This window comes from Centroberyx affinis, unplaced genomic scaffold, assembly GCF_046629955.1.
Source record: "Centroberyx affinis isolate AG114_WGS23_722 - 3 ecotype Tasmania unplaced genomic scaffold, CSIRO-AGI_Caff_v1 ptg001383l_1, whole genome shotgun sequence".
Lineage (NCBI taxonomy): Eukaryota > Metazoa > Chordata > Actinopteri > Beryciformes > Berycidae > Centroberyx > Centroberyx affinis.
In genome coordinates, this window is record NW_027279866.1 from 203,265 (window position 1) to 228,175 (window position 24,911).

The 24,911-nt window shown below is 44.3% G+C and overlaps 1 protein-coding gene across 1 annotated transcript in view; it reads right to left on the reverse strand.

Annotated features, from left to right (window-relative positions):
* sema5a (sema domain, seven thrombospondin repeats (type 1 and type 1-like), transmembrane domain (TM) and short cytoplasmic domain, (semaphorin) 5A) overlaps positions 1-24,911 on the reverse strand; it is a 78,233-nt gene that overhangs the window by 24,163 nt on the left and 29,159 nt on the right. Inside the window, exons 8-14 of the mRNA XM_071526054.1 lie at positions 23,940-24,075; positions 19,418-19,622; positions 16,652-16,859; positions 14,554-14,671; positions 9,991-10,172; positions 9,119-9,262; positions 5,212-5,359 (exon numbers count right to left, since the gene is read on the reverse strand). Coding sequence (XP_071382155.1) covers positions 5,212-5,359; positions 9,119-9,262; positions 9,991-10,172; positions 14,554-14,671; positions 16,652-16,859; positions 19,418-19,622; positions 23,940-24,075 — 1,141 coding nt within the window. The remainder of the gene's footprint in view (positions 1-5,211; positions 5,360-9,118; positions 9,263-9,990; positions 10,173-14,553; positions 14,672-16,651; positions 16,860-19,417; positions 19,623-23,939; positions 24,076-24,911) is intronic.

The following is a 24,911-nucleotide window of genomic DNA, read 5'->3' on the forward strand; positions in this document are numbered from 1 at the left end:
AAGACTCCATGACAAATCAGTTCAATTAGCAGTGCGGGACCAAACACACTTTGTCAAACACAGGGCTCTCTCTCTCTCTCTCTGTCTCTCTCTCCTCTCTCTCTCTCTCTCTCTCTCTCTCCCCCCCCCCCCCCCACCACATTGACTCCATAATGGAGCCTGCTGTCAGCCAGAAACCGGTCTCTGATACACACCACTGCACACACGCACACGCGTGCGCACACGCACACACACACACACACACACACACACACACACACACACACACACACACACACACACAAGATGACTAGTGCTTGGCGTGTGCACAGAAGAAATGCAAATACACAAGTGTGCTCACACATCGCTCTCCTTCCACAAACACTGGGTACTTAACTTTCATTTCGCAGCCCTGACGCACAACTGAACTCCTAGCAGATAAACAGAGCAGCGTTCAATATCATTAAGCGGCTCTGTGCATCTTCACTTCTGCCTGGCCCTTAGCTGACACTTTCCACTCTGAGAGGAAGTGTTAAGTGTGGAGTTCGACAGAGAAGAATGGTCTTTTTGATCCTTGAATGTAAGAGATATTTGACGCATAAGGTAAGAAATACCACAATGGAATGATTAGGTCCTCTGCAGCAAGTCTTTATCCATCCAATGCAAGGTATTAGTTACTGTAAAGGAGAATACCGGTGTTATTTATAGCCCATTTATTGCTGTCTAAGTCTAGTTTATATTTTCCCCAATCATTGTGCAATGCATGGGTGTCAGGTGATTGACAGTAAGCAGGGTGTAACATAATGTGTGCACTGATATGAAAACACTCAACTCTGGCACAATAAAATAACAATAAAACAGAGACTTAGATAAAACCAAATTAAGTCTTTGTGTTTACTGTGATGGATTATCTATCTCTGCCAATTAAAAAACTGTGGGGGTTATTTTTCAAACTGCACAAGAATGAATGGCAGTAAATGGCTTGTTTGAGGCCTGATATCTCCAACTATGCTGACTGTGTGCAGACAAACCAGGAATAATGTAGAGGGGCACCCGAGATGAAAGGCACAAACCTAAAAAAAAACACCAATATTATCCTTTAGGTATTCTCTATATGCTGTTTACCTGAGCATAAAATATTGGATTAAGTCTTCTTTCTTATTCTTTCTTTCTTTCTTTCTTTCTTTCTTTCTTTCTTTCTTTCGCTTATGAAAGATAAACAACTACCTTGTTATTCCAATATGACGTAAAGTCCCTCTTTCCTCTCTGTCCAGTCAGCTGTGATTTATGTGGATTTGAATGCAGTGTGAGAGGCACTGCATCAACAGCTTTCATACAGTGAATTAAATTTTTAGAAATAATACTATTCATCTTGCTCAAATTAGTTTATTAATAAGATTTTTTTCCATAACAGCAAAACTGGAGCGCTGTAATGAATAATGACTCACTGTTCCTTTGTTGGAAAGAAGAAAAGACTGTAGCCCCCTCAGTAATTTCACAGGCTTTGTGACAGTTGTTCTTCTTATTTATCCAAGGTAGGCTGGCTGACTTGCCCTTGCTTAGCAGTATCTTTCAGTCACTGCACAGGAGAATGTGCGGTTAAGCACCATGCTCAAGCTACATCACCGTTGGGGCACCGGAGAGCTTTGCTTGTTTACTTCCCCAGCCTTATTTTCCCAGCCAGTCCGGGGATTCAAACTGCAACGTGGATACTGTGAGAAGAGGCACATACAGTAGAGAGAGATGGAATAGCAGTGCATGGGCCAGGGCTCAAACTGATGAAGTTGCAGGCCCATGGCCTTTGCATCAGCAAATCGAGGCACCGAAGCACCTCTGGACTCAATACCTCTCCCACGATAAGGCTGCTGCGGCTTAAGGCAATGACACACAGGGTAACTTTTTGGCCAAGTTTGATGGAAAACAGTGCCCGAGGAGTTTGTTACTTAAATCGCATAGGATCGTTATGTTTTCAGGGTACAGTAGCAGGGTCGCATAGTGAGTAGGGAGACTCCCATTTAACCTGAAGTGTCCTGAAGCAAGACACTGAATCTCTACCAGCTTCAGTGGCACTGTTCTGTATCTGACCCTCTGCTCTGAACTCCCTGCGGAGGGTGTAAGTGTAGTAAATTTCCCTTCAGGGATCAATAGAGTATCACAAAGAAATATAAATTTTTAGAATAAATTTTTGACCCGCCGATTCCCTTTACAGCTTTTTGGGAGTGTTGACCATCTACATTGCCCCAAGAAACTGCGTAGGCTATCACCGCCCTCAGTACATCTTTGTACACTTTTCAAGATGGAGGAGGAGGGCAGCAACTTTCCCCAAGTAAAAGTTAGTAGCCTATATCTAGAGAATTCTCTCCCTGAGATGTATGTGAAACTCCAAGCAGATGTTAGCCCACCACTATCAATTAATTTGTGGAAAAAAAACGCCTGGAGCTGACCACAGGTGGCTGCAGCAATATCAAATCTGACAGGTAAACACACATGCACACAAACACATACACACACATATATGTTCACTTCCAACACACAGAGACACTCACAGAGACACACAGATGCAGATGCACACATACACACACACACACACACACACACACACACATGCACACCAGCATCTTAGACATACACTGTGTTCGCCTTGTCATGTCTCTGCAGGGTGTCAAGTCAAATAAAGAAGCTGTAGTGAAGGAAGCAGCAATGTGTGTGTGTGTGTGTGTGTGTGTGTGTTGTCTCCTTCTGTTTTAATTAAACATGGCTCTGTCTGAGGGGGGAGAGAACACAGACAGATGGCACATAAAAACGAACTCCATCACACTTTCCACTTTTTTGGGGGCCCTCACTGAAATTAAAAGAACATATTCTCATCATCCTTGATCTTTATGTGTTGAATACAAATTTAAAACTAGATTTCATTGTAAAGGTACACGCCGTTCGCAATCCCAAAGTTCCCCATCTCGAAGACTTGAGCTGTTCTTCTTACAGGCTTAAAATGCATTAAACAATTGTTATACATTAACAGCTGTGCCATTAAGTGCCTTATTGGAGTTGTAAAGGAAAGGCAACAAATGCGTCTTTGATCGGAGTAAATATGCAGCAATAATAGCAGTTAACCAAGCTGTCCAAATAAAGCCCTCCCTGGGAAAACGAAGGTGTCTGTGTTGTCTACATGTGTAATTACAACACTGATGGCTGAGACGGCCGCAATTAAGTTCATGTCGCACAGTTTGAAGACAGGGAGTCAATGGGAAATCAAAACAAAACAAAAATAAGGAAAAAAATAATAGTGTAAGAGGAATCTCTGTGGAAAAGAGAGAAGCGTCAAAAAATAAATAATTGGACCAGAGGAAGGAGAGAGAGAGAGAGAGAGAGAGAGCGAGAAAGTATAGAGTATAGACTCTATATATTACAAGGTGCTGCCTTTTGACCTTTCCCACTGACCCAGTTCAGCTCTCTCTAGTTTGTCACTTCCGTGTCTGTAATCACCACAAGATGGTCCCTTCTCATGACGGCAGTAAAAATAGTTTCAAACATGTCCTGCACACTGACCTAACCCATATCCAAACTGGGAATACATCGAGAATAACCCCCCCCCCTCCCACGCCACCGACAGAAACTCAGTGAGTCAGGCTTTCCCTTTTGGAAAACGGCAGTGCAGAGGAACGCCGCTGAGATTCCTGTCATGCTCAGCATCGGTTTCCCTCTCTGAACGGAGTTCCTCAAGGAATGCCCCTGCATTCCCAAGATGCTTCAGTGAGGATAATGGCGGCAGCGCGGTGACAGAACTGAGACAGCTGCCATCAGATGTGCCTGTGTCTGTATGTGTGTGTGTGTGAGAGAGAGGGAGAGAGGGAGAGAGAGAGAGAGAGAGAGAGAGAGAGAGTGAGAACTTACACTTACATGTAGGAGTGGATGATGCGGTGCTACTGCTAAATGGCTACAGAGTGAGGGGTCAGTCTTTTCACTTGGGGTTTTTGGCAGCTACAAATGTGTCATGGGCAATTATAAGATGCTATATGCTCTCCAGGTTGCAAGGCCTTTGTGTGGGATGTTTTATATCGCTGCCAGTATATTATTTAAGATTACAACGGATCATTACACAATCTGTGGGATGTGCTTTTTCAGCTAAATGTGATTTGGGTCGTTGGATGCTATTTCAGCATTTGGCAGCAGCTTTTTAAATGTTTTTCATCCAGCATCACCTTAGATGAACACAATACGCCTGTGTCCAGGCATACACACACAAAAAAACACCCACACATACTGAACACATACTGATATGCATGTAAGTATGCGTAGATGTATACACAGACTCATGTGAAATGCACACACACACACATATCATTGTATTTCTATCCTCATAAGGACCTTCCGCTTAATATATTAATTTGCTAAACCTTAACCTTAACTCCTATCATTACATGCCTAACCTTAACTTTAACCCTAAATTGAACCTAATCCTAATTCTAATCTTAAACCTAAACTGAAGTCCTAACTCTAAACTAGCCCCTTGAAGAAGTGAGGACCAGATAAAATGACTTCACTTCACAGAAATGGCCTCACACATCCAAAACTCACATTTGTTCTCACAATGATAGAAGTACATGAACACACACACATAAACAAACACACACACACACACACACTCATTTAAGGAATTCAGTGCATCTGAAAGGCCCTGACCCATATTCTTTCATACATTTTCGACAGGCGAAATGAGAGAGAAGCTACAGTCGCCGTGTGCATTCTCTCTTATTTTTACCAGGACCGCGGATGAGGGAGCGCGTTTGAAAATAGCAACACAAATAACATGAGCATCACATCATTCTGTCAACAAGCAGGGCATCAAGACTCATATTTCAACACCGCCTTGCATCATCTGCGCTTTGGAGAAAACATTGTGGAAGAAAATAAGCCTATTGGTATATGGAGTGATTACTGCGTGTATGTGTGTGGTATTAAAGAGGTCTCGGTAATAGATCTGATGGATGCTGCCGCTGTGTAAATATAGCGAGGGGATTTTGTCGTTGTTCGATGTTCCAATTTCATCATCACTGCCTGTTCATCGCATCAAATGGTTTAGGCTTAGTTCCTGAACAATGGATGAGAGGGAGAGAGAGAGAGAGGGAGAGAGAGAGAGAGGGAGAGAGAGAGAGAGAGAGAGAGAGAGAGAGAGAGTGAAAAGGACAGATAGAAGAAGATGTGTGTGTGTAGTTGCTTTGTGTGACATACCTGACCACACCCGGGACACTCGTTGCCGTTCTCGCAGGTTCTGCGTCGCGATTGGATGCCCCCTCCACACGGCACGGTGCAGCGTTCCCATGCCGACCAGGCCGACCAATAGACATGCGGTGGGCAGGGCAGGTGTTCATTACAGTACCTGGGAAGAAAAAGGACCGCAGGAGATGAGTGTGGTGTGTGTGTGTGTGTGTGTGTGTGTGTGTGTGTGTGTGTGTGCGTGTACTCTATATGTGTTTGTTATCACATATACACACAAATATACTGGGACTTACTGGATTGTGTGTGACAATCCTTCTGAGTTGAGTGGCCTATGGAAAATGACTAGTTTATCTGACAGAGAGAGAGCTAAAATTATATATGAAGGGCCCTGAAGGCATCGCCACATTTTTAGCCTCTGCCACTGCACTGAAATAGCTACAAAGAGTTCATACCACAAGACAGGGATGTCTGAAGAGGCACAACTACATAGGGGTGTAAACTCCACTTTAAACAAACTTTTAAAAACCCAACATATCTCTTTTATGTGGCCTTCAAGTGCAGAGGAATGGTGCGCTGTGAAACCAGAATTATTGATTGAATCGTGCCACCAGTAAAGGTCTGTGCCATATGTCTGCGCATGGCGTTATGGCCACAGTAACTGAGGGCTTAACATTTATGAAAAGTACATCTAAGAAAACTTCATCTCAAATCTTAATGAGCATGCCCATGTATTTCGCATAATTCATTGACACAGCTTATGATAAAGCCACAAAGATGCATGCATCATCTCTAATTACATCGTTTATGAGACAGGATTACTGCGATGTCTAAAATGCTTAATTACTCAGTCCTCATTATACAATAACGGCAGACTATTGCCAGCCTTATTAGAGCCATATAATTTATTTTATAACTTTTACGCATACTATAAAATTGCTTTTACTGCTATTTTGTTGCGTTTTAGTGCATTGCTGCCTTTTGAGGAAAACTCTCAGAGTCTTGTTGTGCTGAAATAGCTTTCACTTTTTATTCTTCCTCCAGAGGCTCGGGCTGGATGTTTCCATTGTATTATTCCCAAATACTCTGGTATTGTTCATGGCAAATCAAAAGCTGCATTCTGTACACCCTGGACATAAAAATCCTTAGTGAAGTGTATTCTTTTACACTTTCGCTAAGCTGCACGCTTGTAGAGGAATGATACAGTGGGCTGGGGGTGGGGGGTGTTGTGGCTGGAGAGACGTGAGGAAGAGGAGTAAGGATTACAATCTTGCACATGCCTGATAAAAAAGGGGAAGGAGGCACATACACACTCGCACGCACGTAGACACGCATGCAAGCACGCTTGTATTCATGCACACACAAATACCCCTGCTGCACCGCAGCACAATGAAAAACTGTGCTAATCAATGTGAAGGAGATTTAGAGCTCCAAAAACATCGTCATACAAAACACAAACTCATTATTTCGGGCACGTAGATGGCTTTGGTCCAGTTTATATTAGCCTTTTCTCTATTTACTTGATGAGAAAAAACACTGAGAGGATCAGAAAAAAAATGGCGCTAATTACTTGCTATAGGCTGAGTAAGCAGAGTGGACTATGTCAGTGTGCTAAAGGGAATACCAACAGAAGGTCCATAAACGCAGCATTTAGCAGCCAGATTTAAGCCCATAGCGTTGCCTGGCACGGTCGGTTTGAGAACATTTGCTTTATCTTTAAAAGCTGCGCCTGCTGCAAACAATCAGGGCCAAACTTATGGGAAGCCTCTTGGCTAGAAGACAGGCAGACAGAACGGTGAGAGAAGAGGTTGAGTTTCGGCCTTTGAATCTCTTTAGCGTGTCTATGTGTGCGTCTGTGTATGTGCACGTGCTCGCACCGAATGCACGCGTGTAAACTTGAGGCCTCTGCATAGCTGTAAGCAGGGCATCAGCACTTGAGGCCACAGGGACAAAGAACAAAGCGTGCAGTGTGGCTCATTGCAGGAGCTGAACACCTCTGAAAGGAGGCCTGTACCCCATAGAATAAAAGCCTTTTCACGGCATTAAAAGAATAGTTCACTGCACAAACGCTTGATAAAGTGCCAGTCCTTTTCATTCCATGGGGATTAAAGCTTGTACAGTAGACTTCACCTAGTATTTCACACATGGGCAACTATACTCAGGTTGAACATTCAATGATAATTTCACCCTTTTTTCCGAGCTTTGGTTTTATACATGCCAGTATGTGTGTGCAGATGTAGGCGCACAAAATCAGACAAAACACACTCTCACACACACGCATACAAACGAACCAATACACACAAACATTTTCTCCCATCCTATCTCTCTCCTGACAAACTCAAACTGACAAAGCATAATTCAACTGTTAACACATTTTCTCTATCTATCTCTCAGCCTGAGTGTTCATCTCTCTCTCTCTCTCTCTCTCTCACACACACACACACACACACACACACACACACAATGACTCCTCTCCTCTCACTCCTCCCTTTGAGGGATCCTTTCCAGCCCCCGCAGCTGGCCCACGACTGGCCCAAGGTGTTTTAATAGCTGAGCAGAGCGAGCACAGAGAGCAGGAAGGGGAGATGAAACAAAGGAGATAAGAGCGAGGGGAGAGAGAGAGAGAGAGAGAAAGAGAGAGAGAGAGAGAGAGAGAGAGAAGGAGGGAGGAGATGGGAGAGATTAACAGAGATGGCGAGAGAGAGAGAGAGAGAGAGAGAGAGAGAGACAGACAAAACCTGCTTCTGCTCTTTCTCATGTTCCTTTGTGCACTGGTTATTTTGTGTGGTTCATGAGGATTTGGACTATGCCGCTCGCTCCGTATCTTTACCTCAGAGCTGCTGGGACTTCTACACCAGGAGAGTCAATGGGTACAGAAAGGAAGGCAGGAGGTAGGAGAGGGAGAGAGGGAAATGGAAAAGTACAGAGAAAACAAAATGGATGTAATGTAAGGTTCATCCTTGAAGGCCATATCCAATTACTCGTCCATCGTGATGCTGTTGCCATGGTGACTATTGGTAACAATTTCTTTCTTTTTTTCTCCCCCTTTCTTCTACCCTCTGAACTGTATTTTCTTGCACTTCCTCTGCCTCCACCTTCGTTAACGGCAGGAGGTGGATGAAAAACATCAGCATGATGCCCGGGTAACAAAGACACCGCAGATACAGAAGAAGAATGTGTAAGTTCATTAAGACATGCCAGTGTTTATTAAGATAAATAGCCTTGATACAAAGTTATATAGCCACCACCATTTAAGTTTCACACACTGTGGAACTTATTCATAGCCCTTCTGATGTGGCTAAGTTTCAGAATGCCAGCAAAACTTGAGAGGGAGAAACCATCTAGAATATACATCTTGACCTTTTCTACCTGCGCTGCTTCGTATGTCTCTCGGCCTCATATGCTTTCTCCTTGATTATCAGATTTAAAAAAAAAAAAATGTCCCTAGGGCCTTGAAGGTTGCTTTGAAACCACACAAACATCTTTTAGAGGCGATTATTCCATGCCAAAGCCTCCAAAGCTTCAAAACGTAGACTGGGTCTGTGTGTGAAAGCCAGATAATTACCCAAGCACAGGCCTATCCCACTCATTCCTTAATTGGCTGTCACAAACTTGGACTGAAGTGTAAAAAAAAAAAAGAAAAAAAAAAAAGAAAAAAGTCACAGTCAAAGTCATACTTCCCGACTGCAGGTTGCAAATTATGGTGTGAAATGGTGTAACACTGTTGGTGCTGTCCCTCATTCACACACACACACACACACACACACACACACACACACAAACAAACATGCACGTATATGTGTGTGGGTGCTTTAGTCAGAGTGCATATGGATGTGGATGTGCGGAAGTGGATTTGCAAGTGAACGCTTATCCACACGAGCGTGCATATGCATGTGTGTGTGTGTGTGTGTGTGTGTTGTACCTCTCCTCACGGTTCTGGCCCACACACACTCGTCCTCCGTGCCGCGGGGTGGGGTTGCTGCAGGAGCGCTGCCGAACCTGGAAGCCGATGCCGCAGCTGGTGCTGCAGGGAGACCAGATAGTCCAGGGGGTCCAGGCTCCGTTTCTAGGAAGACACACAGCATTAACATGGCTGTCGCTAGGAGTTCATATGCCATGCATGACATACAGAGGAATGCTGCACAGCAAAATTGGTGGTAATGTAATTCTGGGAGGGGAAAAAATAACACCATGTCAGCGTTTCTATCAGCCCACAACCATCAGACTTAATTTAACACTTTTGGATTGTTTTGAACATCCGCACCAGGGCCACATCACCTCTATGAGTAAACAAACAACACTCTAATCAACACTTGTTAACTTCAAATAATTGTCTTGGGAAAATTTGCTGTGAAGTTGTGCTCCGATGACTCCGCATTAGTGAAGGTGCGATTAACTCTCGGAAGAGTTAAATAGGCGTACTGTACGTCGAACACTGCCAAAAATAGTGTGCCAAAATAACTTTACTATAATTTATTTATTTGTACAGCAGCTTTTCAAAAAAAAAAAAAATTGTAAAATCAGGCAACAAGGGAACAGAGAAAAAGAGATTAGAAATTAGTCTATGATAAATTAGTATTCACAATAATAATCACAATTATTTACAATAATGCATAGCCACTATGTCTTCTTGGCAGTGTACTGAATATGATTATTATAGATGGATAGATGGAATAGATAGATAGATAGATAGATAGATAGATATGTATACAACACATATGTAGATTGACAAAGAGAGAAGAGAGACTGTCAGCAGATGAACCGGATCTCCTGGTGGATCTCCACAGTATTTACCTGGAGCAGTTGGCGACCTCCACACTGATCCCGTAGCACTGCTGGCCTCCACACTGCGGGGCGGGGCTATCACAGGCCCGCGTCCGGCACAGACAGGACCCCGCGCTGCCTCCGTCATTATGGCTACAAGTCGACCAGCCCGACCAGGTGCCGAAACCCCCATCCACCGTCACATTACGCACCTGTTGGCGATTCAGAAGGCCGGAAATAAATCACCTGAGGGAAATGGTTTTTCTCAGAAATCGCTGTAGCAACCTGCCCATCTTTGTTCATTGAATTACAGTGATGCTCTTAGAAATGTGTTGCTTTGGGAAACCAAGCCCAAAAAGCAACAGTAGATGCAAACAGGAATCGATTTACCTCAGATAGATGCAAAAACAACTATATTGCATCACCTACAGCACATCCATAATGGTTTTGTTATGAGGGACATGTGGGGAATGTGCTGTAAACACAAGGAATGTGCTGTAAACACAAGGAAGATGTATGAAAATTGACACAAGAAATAATGACATTCCAAAATAGCAAAGGAGAGGTTCGGAGAGAGGGGAAATGTATGCTGTGAATCAACACATTCAAAGGACAAACATATGAGGAAATAAAAGTACACCCAGACATATTTAATATGAAGCAATATGAGCACTTTTAGCGGTCGCTTTATACTACCAAGGTGTAATACTGAGCGTTTTAGAAAGTCCTTTATCCCCACTGCCATAAGGTATTTCAATGAGGCAGCTGTCTAATTGATGAACTGTACTGTATGTAGAGTAATCTTTATTTTATACTGTACCGTTGTGTGATGGTGACTGTCCCCTCTGTTTTTTGTCTTTTGTCTTTTATTTTCTCGTTTGTTTGTTTGTCTCTATTTTAGACTGCATGTTCTGTGCTGGTGGCATTATGAATTTCCCCTTTGGGGATCAATAAAGTATATCTAATCTAATCTAATCTAAGAATAAAATAGGAAGGCAGCAATATTACAGGAGCAATGAATTACAAGTGATGTCCTGGGCATACAAGCTAAATACGAAAAAGCACTGGTGTGAGATTCTAAACTGCAGGTGATATGAGCCATGTCGCTGCTACATTTCAGGGTGATTTAAAAATGCAAAGAACATTCTCACACCAGGGGAGGAAAAAGCGTGATCATCAGCTGCTTTGGCAGAGGCAGAAATAACGTTTGCCCTCCGCTCTTATTGGTAATTGAACTCTGCCGCGTGTCCAAATTGGGGCCGCTTGGCTAAGGCAGAAAAGATTTGCATCAACGGGCTGCCTCGAAAGAAAACAACTAGAAAGAGGCAGCCAATATTGCGTCTCTTTCACCAAGCCATTAACATATTTCTCTTTACTGGTGAGACAAAGAGCTGAATAATTTCAGTTAATAACATGGGAGAGTAGAATGCAGGAACGCCACAAAGAGGGTGATAGATCTATTCCGCAGGCAGATGAAAAGCACTTGTGTTTCATGTGCATCATAGGGGAAATAATTTATTTTTCAGAGACACTGTGGAATTACAACAGCTGACTCTTATATTGTCCCCAAGAACACTGTGACAGCATGTTTTCTTTTCACAGTCGGGGTTTGATGCACCAAAGATGATTACTCTAAAGTTACTTTTAGGCGAGTCGAGTTCCTTACAAAAACATTTATTGGGTAGAAAGTTCCATTTCACCTGAGCTGAAACCCAGACAAAAGCATACAGTTCAGTGACTAAGACTTGTTCCATTGTACCTGCTCCGAAACCGCAGAAAAACAAACTTTCGCCGTCTTGCTTGAGTCGAGTCTGTAGTGCCAGATGGCGTTTGTGAATCGGTTGGTAAAGCGTATTTCCTGTCTCTGCCTACACACTGTACAGTGTAACTTAGTGCGAACACCTTTGACTGGCTTCCAACTCCAGTCTTACAAACAGAAGGAAGTACAGTAATAAAGTTGATATTCAGCCAAGTTAGTCTCCTTCAAACTATTAATGGGCCACAGGGAGTCAAACTCAAATTTAGGCTAAATCATCTAACTGTAATCAAAGACATCTTCTTGTTTTTCCATTTTCCTGTCTTGGCGTTGAACTGTTGAAGGCAACAATTTTCCAATTTTGGTCTGGCTTCACAAGCTCTATTGTAGTCTGTTGTATAGCCTGTTCTCTCTGTCAGCATACAAGTTATTACTGCCAACGCTAATTTATGCCTATTCTAAATGGATTTGACCTGCTAAGACTGAGGTTAAGTGAGTAAATACATATTCCCTCAGCAGTGTGAGAAGTGGTGTGTGCCTACCTGAAAATACATAAAAACTGAAGGGTTATAACACAGTGCTGCTGGGAACAAGGGTTTCATCTGTGAGCTGACCCCTGCATTTAAAACGACACTAAGCTGGCAGTCATGATACTGTCAGTACCTTCTGATTACACTGAGGTGACTATAATCTTCAGAGGGAAACATGATTCCTATCTGGGGCTCTATTTTTGTGACTGTGCATGTTGCATGATGGAGCTTTGCACTGGTGCAGCAACATTTTTGTTGGGTGCACAAAGGTTTTTTCTCACCTTTGCCTGTTTGCTATTCTGGTGCCTTGTCTAAGTGGCAGGAGAGGCACAGCAGGGGGTGTCAGTAATAATCAAGCAGCGTAGTGCAGCTTTGGTGTCAAGGATTACAAGGATTTGTCTTGCATTGCTCACCTGCTCAGACCTCATCAAAAGTGCACAGTGCACTATTCTAACTATTCCATTCTATGCTACTTTTGCGGCTTTATCATGCAATGAGCGCAGATCCTATTCAAAAGCTTATCAACCCTTTTTGTAGATGATGTGTTGGTCAATTTCAATTTGATATAAATCCCTCAAGCAGGAATACAACATTTTCATTCTAACTATCTACACACGTCATCTATCATCTGTGAGTATGCACCCTGATACATGTAGTGGGGATTGTGGAGGCGGCTGTGTCCTCTATGGATATCAGGCTGGTGGATGCCCCCTCCTTCTGTAGCCAAACTGTCCCTGCGGTTCACAGCCAACTTCTGTTTGGCTGTTTGCCTAATATAATTGAAATGTTTCCTACATTGAGCAACGGTTCTCCGAGGACCAGAGCAACACAGTAACCAAATGCATAATCTCCTCCCAAGCTAATGTAACACCATCTGCCCTCTGCGGCTTATTTAAGGTGTCGTATATCTCCTGGACAAGGACATCAGTTTCCTCTTGGGAGAAGATTTTGTGGCGGATCCGCATCCGGACTGTTCTCTCCCATCACCAAATTGTTGGAGCACGGCAAAAAATGAAAAGAGGTGATTTGATTGGTCATGACAACACCAGCCCCTACCACACCTACTCATAATGTATTCCTCCTATTCCTACCCTGTTTCCAACTGTGCCACAGGTGTTCCTCGTGCCGTTGGCCACGAAAATACCAAAACTCAGCACCACTCCCTGTGCACCCGCGCTGTGTTCCTTCGACTACACTTTGTCCTGTGTGCCATTGATTCATGTAGGACGTGTGTGTGTGTGTGTTTGTGTGTGTGTGTGCCTGTGGAATTTTCTGATTTTGTGCACACATAGGCACACATGTCCTGATTTTGCCAAGCTGCCAAGGGCCTGCACTCTTGGTGGTTATCATACTACTTAGCTAATGCGCTATATCAGTTTAACTAACTGAGTGCTGGTTGAGCTGGCTCCTTGCTGGGGAAAATGCTCATTGATGAAGTAATGACTCCAGAAACTCTCTGACAGCTCTGATTGGCTGAAGGAGTTGTTGGCTCCAGCACAACAAAAAATTTTATGGCCACCGATGACTTGGCAAAATCAGAACGTGTCCGCCTGCGTGTGTACATGTTATATGTGTGTGTCTGCATGTATATGTGCATGTGTGAGGCAGTGCTGGCCAAGTTTCTGCCACAGCCGTGTTAACAGATGCCACTGGGTGCTTGGCGGCTCTAGTGCCAAATATTCCTGTGAACATGAAGCCACATAAAAGGGCACGGCGCCTCTCAACACCCTCCGTTGTGACTGGCTTGAAAATGATGTCTGCGAAACCCTGAAAAAGCGCTGTTTCATTTAGCAGAGCCATGGTGAAATTGATAGGCTTACCTCTCCCTAATACCGCTCCCAAATTTGGGGCAAGGGAAAATAAATGGAAGGGCTGTTTTGCTAATGAACAAGCAGACAGAGGTGAATGATTGAGGCAGCGCTCTTGATCATTCCCGAGGTGAATTTTGCTCCGGTAAAGTTAAGTTGTTCGGTCCCAAGGTGCCTTTCCTTTTCTGTGTTTCTCAGAGGTTTTTAGGGGCTGTTGCTAAGAAGTCGTGAGTGCATATAAAAAGAATACAGAATAGCTGTAGCTATCAGAGAAGAGGAGCACAGAGAACTGCGAGTATTATATTCATGCGGAGAGAACAGTGAGCATGGAGGCAGAGCAAGGATAATTGTGTTTTATACCAACTTTCAAAGTTTCCTCTGATGGGCAAAAAACAAAGAGGCATAGAGGCAGAAAAGGGGGAAAATAACAAGCAAGTGAACCAAAATGAAAAAAATGTACGATATGCACGGTACGGGAAAGCTTTTCCACGGTACTCACAGGGCACTTGGTGATGCTCTGCTCCCACTGGCTCATTCTGACGCTTTCTTCCAGGGTGGTGCATTTCTTCAGCACCAGATCCCAGCCGCAGTACGGGTCCCGGGCCCCCACACAAGCTCTGGAGAGAGAGGAAGGAGAGAGAGAGGGATAAAACGGGGGAAGACGAGTGAAGTTTTAATGGGCTTTTATTACTCTGTCAAGGCAGCGTGTTTACAGATGGCTCCGCATCGTGGCAGGATGTGAAATCAAACAACATCAACTTGAAACATAAAAAAAAGAGAGATGAGCATCCGGATAGAAGTGGGAAGATAAGGAGGCGGGAGACAGGAAGAAAGGGAGAAAGGGAGAGAGGAAAGGAGAGATTAGGAGAGAGGTGGAGAGGCAGAGAAGTCAGGGGAGAAGGAAGAGAGGCGACTGGAAAGATAACTTGGGGGGAGGAGGGGGAGATAAAAAAGGCGATGAAGACACACAGAAGGTGGGAAAGTTAGAGACAGACAGGAGAGAAATTGTTATTTTTGATTATGACTGCACTGCACTTCTAACGCTGTAATGCACTACAACGCTTACATCGCATCAGCAGCCTCAAATTATGTCTTAACACAACGTGCTGACTGATTATTCAGGTAATCTTCAGGCAAGCACCGGGATTATGCTTTTGTGTTTGCATAAATACATACATTTCTGATTCAAATAGCTTATCATCCCAACAAATATTCACTGTGAGGATAGCAAAGATAGCCGGGTCTGTCTTTGCTGTATCTGTTTCAGGTGGTTTATTGAGTGCAATAAAAAGCCTGATGTCACTCTTTTCATGCAAATATGAGGCCGCAGCGACAGCACAATGACATATCTCTGAGCCGCAGGCATCAGCGCAGCCTGACGCGCCCCTAGTGAAATGTAACCAAAGTTGTCCGTGGGTGCCATAACAATGAACCGTGCGCAAACGCCAACAGGAGAGAGCGCATACACAAGGACACAAGTGCATGCGCATCCATCCATCCAAAAAATGCAGAAAGGCACATTTGCGCACGCTTACACACACACACACACATACACACAAACAAACAAAGCAACTGACGTAGCGTCTGGGCGGGTAACAAAAAGCAGAGAGTTATGGACAATATCTGTTCAGACAGGGATATCGAGGGTGACGACAGCAGGACAAGATGAAAGGGAAAAAGAACAAGTTGATCCCGGTCTTTAAAAGGGCCTTAAGGGCCTCTCTGCCTCTACATCACCAGTCAGTGAACCACAGAGCGCACACAGCCAAATACAGAGGCAGCTGTCTAATATTTCAAATAGGTGAACCTTAAGGAATGTCAGTGATGAACTCTGCAACTCTCACTGTACTTGTCAGTCGGTGTGTGTGTGTGTGTGTGTGTGTGTGTGTGTGTGTTTGTTTCTGTCCTGTACTCAACATAGAAACAAAAAAAAAGGGGCGAAAGATGAAGTGATGAAGTGGCATAATGGCTACAGAATAAATCACTTGGCCACAGGTGTACTATCAAGCCTTATCTCTCCAGTGGTTTCCAATAACGTCTCATTGTGTGAGAGATAAGGAACGCAGGTGTGATTCCTTTCTATATGCGATGATGGATGGGATCCCAATCTTGCGTTGAGTCTTCGCACTCCAGCCTCTGTCTCGTGTTTTCTTTGCCAATATTTATGCCTTGACGGAGTGCCGTTCAGACAGACAGAAACTCGATACATCTGATTAACACACACGCGCAGCTGTGTGGAGAGCCGCGTGTGAGGGAGAAAGCGCGTGTATCTGTGTGTGTGTGTGTGTGTGTGTGTGTGTGTGTGTCAATGACAGTGAGAGAGCAAAAAGCGAGAGCAAGACGGAGAGAGAGAGAGAGAGAGACAGAGTGCAGCCGTGGGCACCTCGAGTGGCTCAGACAAAAGCTGATTTACAGGGTTTTAAATCTCAACGAGGGCCCCTCACCAACACACAGGCCTGGCCCTCGCAGATAAAGAGGAACTTATGAGAGGGAGAGACTTTAAAACTCCTTTGTGTGCATGTTTGCTTTTGACAGCTCCCATTGAGATTAATGGTGCACTTGTGTGTGTGTGTGTGTTTGTTTGTGCATTCACTCACTCTCTGGTCTTGTGGTAGCTGCATCTCATGAGTGGGATCTTGATGACCTGGTCTCTAACTCCCACGTAAAGCTCGCTGCGGCTGTGCAGGATCAGCAGGCTGCGGATCGGCTGCCTCTTCCTGGGCGGGAACAACTCGATCTCCTCCAATAGGCAGCTCCCCAGGGACTGATTGAGAGGGGAGAGCACCTTCCTGATAGTACCGTAGTCTAGAAGGGGGGGGGGGGGGGGGGGGGGAGAGAGAGAGAGGATTCGGTCACACAGAGGAAGGAGGGTTGGGGTGTTTTTTCTGCAAGAGGAAAGGCAACCTCAATGTTGAAAGACGGAAGAAGAGGTAGAACAGGAAAAACAGAGGGAGAGGCTGTATAAGAAAAAGGGAGGGGGGAGTTCGAGGGGCCGATAGGGATGTAGAAGTAGAGAAAAAATAGAAAAAGACAGGAAAATATATCCTGGATGAGCAGAAACACAACACAAGCTGACGTGAACTCGGTATGAACCACACAACAATCGCTCCCTAATAGTGAGGCTCTGAAATAAGACTGTCAGGAAGACTGGTGGCTGGTTTGCCCAAGGTTGGTTGTGCCATCAACATGCAGCACTGTAGACGCAACCAGGGGATTGGTATGGCACCTGAATACTTGAATTTTGGCCTACTTTTCTTACATGATCCCCCCTTGGATGTTCCAAGAGAGGAAATCGCTTTGTAGTTCTGTAAGAGGAGACTGTCTAAATCCCATGTCATTCTGAGTACCTCCTGACCTTTCAGTTCCCTTTATTTCATGCGAAGTAGGTCCCATGAGATTAAGTTAGGGGGAGATTTTCATTTGGGATGAAACTCAAACAAACATCATCAATTATACATGTAGTCCCTGAGGTGGAGAAAAAGTAATTAGGTGATGTGGGTGCACAGTGATGGCAAGGGAACAAGGGTGAATTGCTAATACACAGTTACAAGGTGGGAAATGAGAAAGTTAAGTATTGCCTCAAGGTTTTTTTTTTCTTAAGGCATATTTTACACTTCTTTTGGGGTGAAAGGATATCTACATACTCTAATGTGCCTTCAGTGAGACTCAGCTGGGTAGAGATTTGATACTTCGGTGACGCCAGGAAGTTTGAAAACATTTTGCAGCGTACATCTCTAACTTACTTCACTTAATTCCCTTCAACCTGACTGCAAGACTAAGATGCTGCTGTGGGGCTGAAATTATTAATGAGGGCTGAATTTAAAGTGAGAGCTTGGCGAAATCATCTGCAATCCATGTGTGTGTGCGAAAGGCATTCGGGGAACGCTAGGCCACGGCATCTTTGGACCTTAGGTGAAGCTATCAGGTTCCACACGATGGCCCCAATCAGCAGAGTGCATTTAAGCGTTAATAGCATGCGATTAGCTATGTGTGCTAGCTGGGGCTAATGGCCTTGGCATTGTTTCAGATGTTTTCATTAACGTCTGGTTAGCGTCCAGGGAACTCACACAGTGGGCAGCTCCGGTCCGATGCTGCATTGATCACAGCACCATGCAAACAATGAGAGGGGAGTTATTTTAGCGAGACGCCAAACGCGGCGTTAGTGATCTGGAACAGATGTGTGTGTCTGTGTGTGTGTGTGTGTGTGTGTGTGTGCGCACGTGCACGTTTGTGTAACTGTGTGAGGGATATCCTAAAATAACAGCGATGCTACAACAGGAAGAGCGTGTTGACATTACCCAGAAGGCCGGTAATACTTTAGCAGAGCGAAGTCGGTCGCCACATCCAAATTCTGTTCCGTTTGTGCACAATCCAAGCGTAATAACTGTACAATGGCTACAAGGCAATTCCAACACATTACATTCAAACTGTGTAGACGCCCAAAGGCTGATGTGTGTCTAGCGTCTCCATGCCGCTTTCTGTTCTTGGCCAAGTTTACCATCACATTTTGTCACATCGCATTGGGTTTTTTTACAACACTGCTAATGCCTGCTTAGTATTTTATTGATATCTGCTCAAACAACACTATACATTCTAACCTCCTTGCATTCACAGACCACTGGTGTGAAAAAAGCCTGCTAAACCATTTTAAATCCAGTATGATCAAACAGTCCACTGATCAGCAGGCACTACCATGCAGTTCAGACAGGGCATGTGTGTAAGAGTTAAACCATAGCTGTCCTCTCTGTAACTAGTGTTTGGCAGTGTATGTGTGTGTTATTCATTACCCGCCTGTCTACTTTTGACAGATGGCTGTTTGCAATTTCATGGTGTTCACAATCTCTGGGTGAGGGACTGTATGTGAGTGATATGTGGTGCGATGTGTGTTGTGGCTGTCTGTGTATCTATGTGGTGTTCTGTGTATGTGTGTGTGTTACGCTGCATGGTGTACGCTGCCGTGCGCTGTCAGTACATATGGAGGACACATGGAGGTAACGAGCGATCGCATTTATGTCAGAAGCTTTGATGTGTGCTCGGGACGACAGATCTATTGCCTTCATTCTTCTTCCTGCTGGTCTCTTTTTCCTTGTGTGCAGAGTGCAGCTGAAGGGCTTAAGAAGTCACACAGCGACAGCACAAGCATCCAAAAAAACCCACACAGCGATAAACTCCAAAGGACGCAAAAAGAGACAGCAGATGTAAACTGTAAACATAAACGCTGTAAATTTGCTCTGAAAACACAGACATGCACAAGCTTTTGCAAACACACAAATAAACACACACATGTAAACACACACCCACACACACAAACACAAACACACACACACACACACACACACACACACACAGTGCCAAGAACCCACCGGTGGCCAGGTAGATGATGTGGAACAGCGTGTCTTTGCCCTGCACCACGTCCACAGCCACATGGGTGAAGCGGACGTTATCCTCCATGAAGTAGGGTACGGGAACCACGGGTTGGACCACCTCGTGCATCAGCAGAAACTTCTGGGCATCCTGCAGGTTTCTCTCGGTCAGGTTGACGTAGGAGCCGTAGTCAATGGTGCCGCACTGTGGAGACGGGGAAGATGGGAGGGATTGACTGACTAAATGGCTGAGTGCTACAAGTCAATTGTTACCTCTTTGGGACGGCTACCTAAGTTAATACGATTTTGTGCTCTGATGTGCCACCAGAGATGGGGGAGGACAGACGGATCGAATGATTGAAAGAATGAGGCGTAAAAGTCAATTGTCACCTCGTTCTGATGGCTTGCTATCCTCACAACCTTCAGCCTTGGTAGCCAATACTGTGAGGCTGACGGAAGGAGAATGAATGAATGTTTGACTGAGCCAGTTGTTATCTCTTTTATTAGATTTTTCCTCATATGCATATATATTGCTGGTAAGTTTCATTGGTGCGCCGTGTGATATTTCTTATTATTCATTATTTATTCAAAAATAAAATGAACTTTCAGGTTTTCATCTTTGGAGCTTCATTATTCCAATTCATCATATTACAGAAAAAAATATCTCTAAATGCAACAGTATCATTCAAACAAAGGACACTGAAAAAATGACAGTATCAACATTACTAGCACCCAAGACTTAAGCAACTGGCTGGAAACCCTATTAGTTGCAATAACAAAAGTCTCCCATAACACCGGGAGAATTTCATCCTCACAGATTGAGCATTTTTGATTTCTCACACTGCATTACAGGTGGCTTTTGCTGCCACAGTAGATTCAATGCCACAGCACATGGGTACAATGTGGAATATGCGGTTAGACATTTCCCCAAGTTAATTTATCAGAAGGAGCTCAATGAAAAGTACCCTATGTCTACGAAAAGGGGTTACAAGGTGAATGTTTTAGGCTTGCTCGAAAGCCTAAAACTCTGGACGTCTAAGGAGTCAAATGTTTATGTTATTGTGTTACTGGAGGCTGTAATAGTTTATATGTGGTTCTGATAGTTTTAGGTGACATTAAAAATATTCTGTGTTTATTTCTTTATTTTAAATTACTTTTTTAAAATTGCACTGACTTCAAAATAATGAAGTTGCGACGATCAAATGCTGTTTTTTTGACCTTTTGAAATATTGCCTACCAAATTGTTGAGGTTCCAGTTATGCTGACCAGCATTGTATATCATACTATACACCACTATCAGATGCAGCCAACATTATCATGCTGTGCCACTGATAGCATAATACTAAAATTAATGTCAGGGAATAAATTTATTTTGGTAGAGCATGTTCAGAATAGCTTCAGTAGGGCCTTCTTTCTGCCAAGGTGAATCGGATACAGCCTTCATCACCAAGGTGAGCGGTAAAGTGATAAAGATCTCCTGTCATCTCTCCTGTTTTCCTTCCATTGCTTCACGCTCGTGCAGCCAATCCAGTTGAGGGAGCTGGGCCGGATGAATACAGCTAACCATGCATGTCCTTGTGAGGAAAAGGGGTCCCAGGCTGGGATTGGGATTGTGGTCTGGGGCCCCATCCACAAAGTATAGGCCTACTTTAAGACACTGAGTGGAGAGAACAAAAATATATTGTGCTTGACAATTACAGCAAACCAAATGATTGGCTCTGTTTTTTTTTTCTTCTTCTTGTTTTGTTTTTAGCAGAGAAGCACTGTATGAACTCGACACAGGCTATCCATGCATGGCCTCACCATACGTGTGATGGCTCCAGGACTGAGAATGGACCTTGGATGAGAACAGGTTACTGTTGAGCAGCTAGCGACGGCTCAGACACTTTACACGAATCAACAGCTGACAGATGAGAATCATGGAGGGCTTCCCCGGGATGGTTAACGGATCAGCGCCCTCGCCACACCAGGAGATGGGAAATTAAAGCCCTGAAGGACAGCGAAATGCAACACTGTGTATGTGTGCTTGTCTGTACAGTATGTGTGCCTGTGTGTGCGACTCTGCCTCTTGCTTATGATGAAAATGTGTAGCAAGTGTGGTGTGGGGCTATTATACATATAACATACGTATGAGGTTTCCCTTATGGGGTTTGCGTATGTGTCCTTGCATGCTGTGAATGTGTGTGAATCCCAAAGTGTATGAGGCGTCTCAGCATCGGCACGTGCCTGCAACAGTGAGACGAGGCGAGGCAGGCTGACTGGCGAGGGTCTGTGACATCCGCGAATGTACGAGTGATTAATGTGATTTCCCCGGTGGAGTCAAGGTGAGGGACAGAAGCATCATTTGGCTGGGGGCCCGTCCGACACTCAGCTGTCTCTCTCATCATCAGTGCATTGCGGTCTGCCAGGCTGATGCGAAGCACCGCTGAGGAATGTGCTTCTTTAAAAATATGCTCTTGCAAAATCTGCTTTTGTTTAAAATAGCTATCAGGTTATATAAAATTTCAGCACCCAATTATGCAAGATCTGAATATAGTATTTAATTATCAAGTGTCAGTTTTGCGTGTAATTGTAATCGCACATGGTTGAAATGTGTAACAAAGGCATAATGCTGACAAGGAAAGCACAGGCTATTGACACATCTCAGCTGCACTTGAAATACCTTTCAAAGTTTAAATCAATATATCTCCCTACATATAGAGCTTAACTACGAGTGCCTTTTTACAGTAAGCAATTACGATGTGACAGAAAACCTATACAACGCAGTGACGGTATTAGCTGCTAATGCCCAACGAACATGACTCATAGCCTGAATAAACCCAGCGGGATCAATCCGCACGGTTTAAATGAATGGGGGGGATTTTCTCTCCAGACAGACAGGGAATTAAGCTCTCAATCAATGGCCGGTGTGCGTTGAATGATGAGTTCACAGTCATAATTATCCCTATTTGGCAGAAATCTATAGCTCTCTATGTGTGTGGGCGTATTTGTGTACAGTATGTACGTTGCTGGCAGCTTTTATGGATGCAAGCCTCCTGACGGTGTGTTCCTATGTTTGTGTGTGTGTGTGTGTGTGTGTGTGTGTGTGTGTGTGTGTGTGCCATGGGCTGGATAAACGGGCAGGCCATAAATCCTGCGCTCGTAAATCTAATCCTCCAACATTGACAAATGCTTGATGAAGATGTCACTGAAACCTAGATAAAGTGTGCTTCGGTCCAGCAGTGAGGAGCAGCCGCTCTGCCCGAGCTTAGGTGGAGAGATGGGGACAGAGAGGAAGAGCAGATCCTGGTTTATCCGTGTGGAACATAGCCCTATAAAAGCCTATAGCACATATAAATCCCACTGTAGTATGCCTACAGTATGCTGAACAGGCCGAATCTGTGGTCAGCTTTGACCAGATAGGGGAAATTGGTTTTCGTGAAGGTGAGCGATTTTCACTCAACTGGAAGTGATGTGCTGACATAGGTATGTGAATGCGTGAGAGTGGCGAGTGGCCCCTATATATGTGTCACAGATGCGTGGTTGTGTGTGCGTGCCTTTTCAATAAACTGATATAGCTAGCACTTTTCTGCATGAGCATTTCTGTCTGTTTGCATATCATTGTGGATACAGCGTGTGTGTGTGTGTGTGTGTGTGTGTGTGTGTGTGTGTAAGTGCTTGACAGCAGGCGTTGCGAATGTTTACGCATCCGCTGGGTTGACAGAAGCATGATGGAGGGTCTCTGATAGGGAACATGTGTGGAAAGGAGGCGTGTGTCACCCCCACTGGCAGCCAGACCTCAGAGGGAATTCAATCCCTCTTGGAGCACTGTGTGGATTACCTCTCACTATCTGCTAAGCCTGCTACAACTGAGAGCCAGCTCTTCTCTTAATAAAACATTCCCTCTGTGTCATCGGCATAGAGCAGCGCTGCACTTCGGGATAAGGCGCCCCGATATTCCTTTGTTAGCCCCTCTGGGTTCGGGAAGGAGTATAAACATGAAGTGCCACTTGAGCAAGACAGGAGCCGTTTATTATGAAGGACGACAGTCAATAGAATGGGGATATGGGACATCCTAATGAAACTTTTGTGCCATTGTAAAATCACTGGATTTTATAACGAGCGGTCGTAATGTCTAAGTTCATGATCAGAGAGAAGAGTGATTGAAAGAGAGAGGAAATTAATGTGAGGGAAGAGTTTGCTGAGGCTCATCACTAAGTACACACTTCAATTAATGAAGTCACACACACATACCACACACATAAAGACACGAACTTGCTCACGCATGCACCCACCCACACACACTTACCAACACAGAGATGTTATTTGTGTGGTTTGGTTTGGTTGACTGGGCAGTGTGGTGGATCTACATTACATCAAGCATGAACAAATGATCATCATAGATTAGACCTTTGACCCAGGTCTAGCACATGCACACTTTTCACATTGTCATACTGAACCCGTTTTTACTTTGTGTTGGGTGTGTCTATGCAGTTCAACTTCTCTGGAAATAAAGGAAGGGCCTTCAAGGTAGGTTGGTTACCTGAAAGTCTGGGTTGGGGTTGGGGTAGGGCAACCAGGCGGAGCGCGAGTTCTCTTGGTATTTGAAGGGCCCGCTGAAAACCTGCGTTATGGCACTGAGATTGAAGGCACACACTGCAGATGCGGCAATGCTGTTGCTGAATGTCAGGAACAGGAAAAAAAGGGAAAAAGAGAGACAGACCAAAGGGGGGTGAGAGGATGGGATGAAGGGTGGAGGGGATGATGGATGAGCGGGGAGAAATAGAGGGAAAAGTGAGAAGAGAGGGATTTAAAAAAGGGCACAGTAGTAACCATAGCACTCGCTGCAAACTGTTTAGATATTGTTGATCCTTGCCAAGCTGACCTCCATAACTATTTATATTGCTCTCAGCCAACAATACAAATCAAGCGTCGAACAAAGACAGACACAGACGGCATTGTAAGTGATCGTCATTACTGGATTATAAATCCGGCAATGGGACACAATTAAGCTGTTCTAGTTGTCTGACTAACTGTTCAGATCTCTGGCCTGAAATACAGCTTTGACTTTTCAAGCTGTCATTTTCAACAAGTACCGGTCTCCTCCCTCCGAAGAGAAAGTAAAGAATGAGAGTATTAACTCTCAACTCAAACTGTGAGACTTGGGCGATGTGAATTATAATCCAATGCAGCTGTTCATTAAACTCTGTGCCTGCAGGGGGAAATGTTTCCAATACCCTTCAAAAGACTTCTTTTTCAGCAATGTGAAGGCATTGACCATAAAGAATAGATTACTCAGCTTTTAATAATGGTCTGTGCGTGCGTGTGTGCGCGCACGTGTGTGTGTGTTTGTGTGAGAGTGTCTGTGCGTGTTTGTGTGTAAGAGAGAGAACAGAGAATGATGGAGAGATGCAAAGAAAGAGGGGATGCTATGTTTGTGAGAATAGAAAATAATAGAATTTTCACCCATGGATGCATCCCATCTTTGTTTCATCTCCCATACACATTATACAGT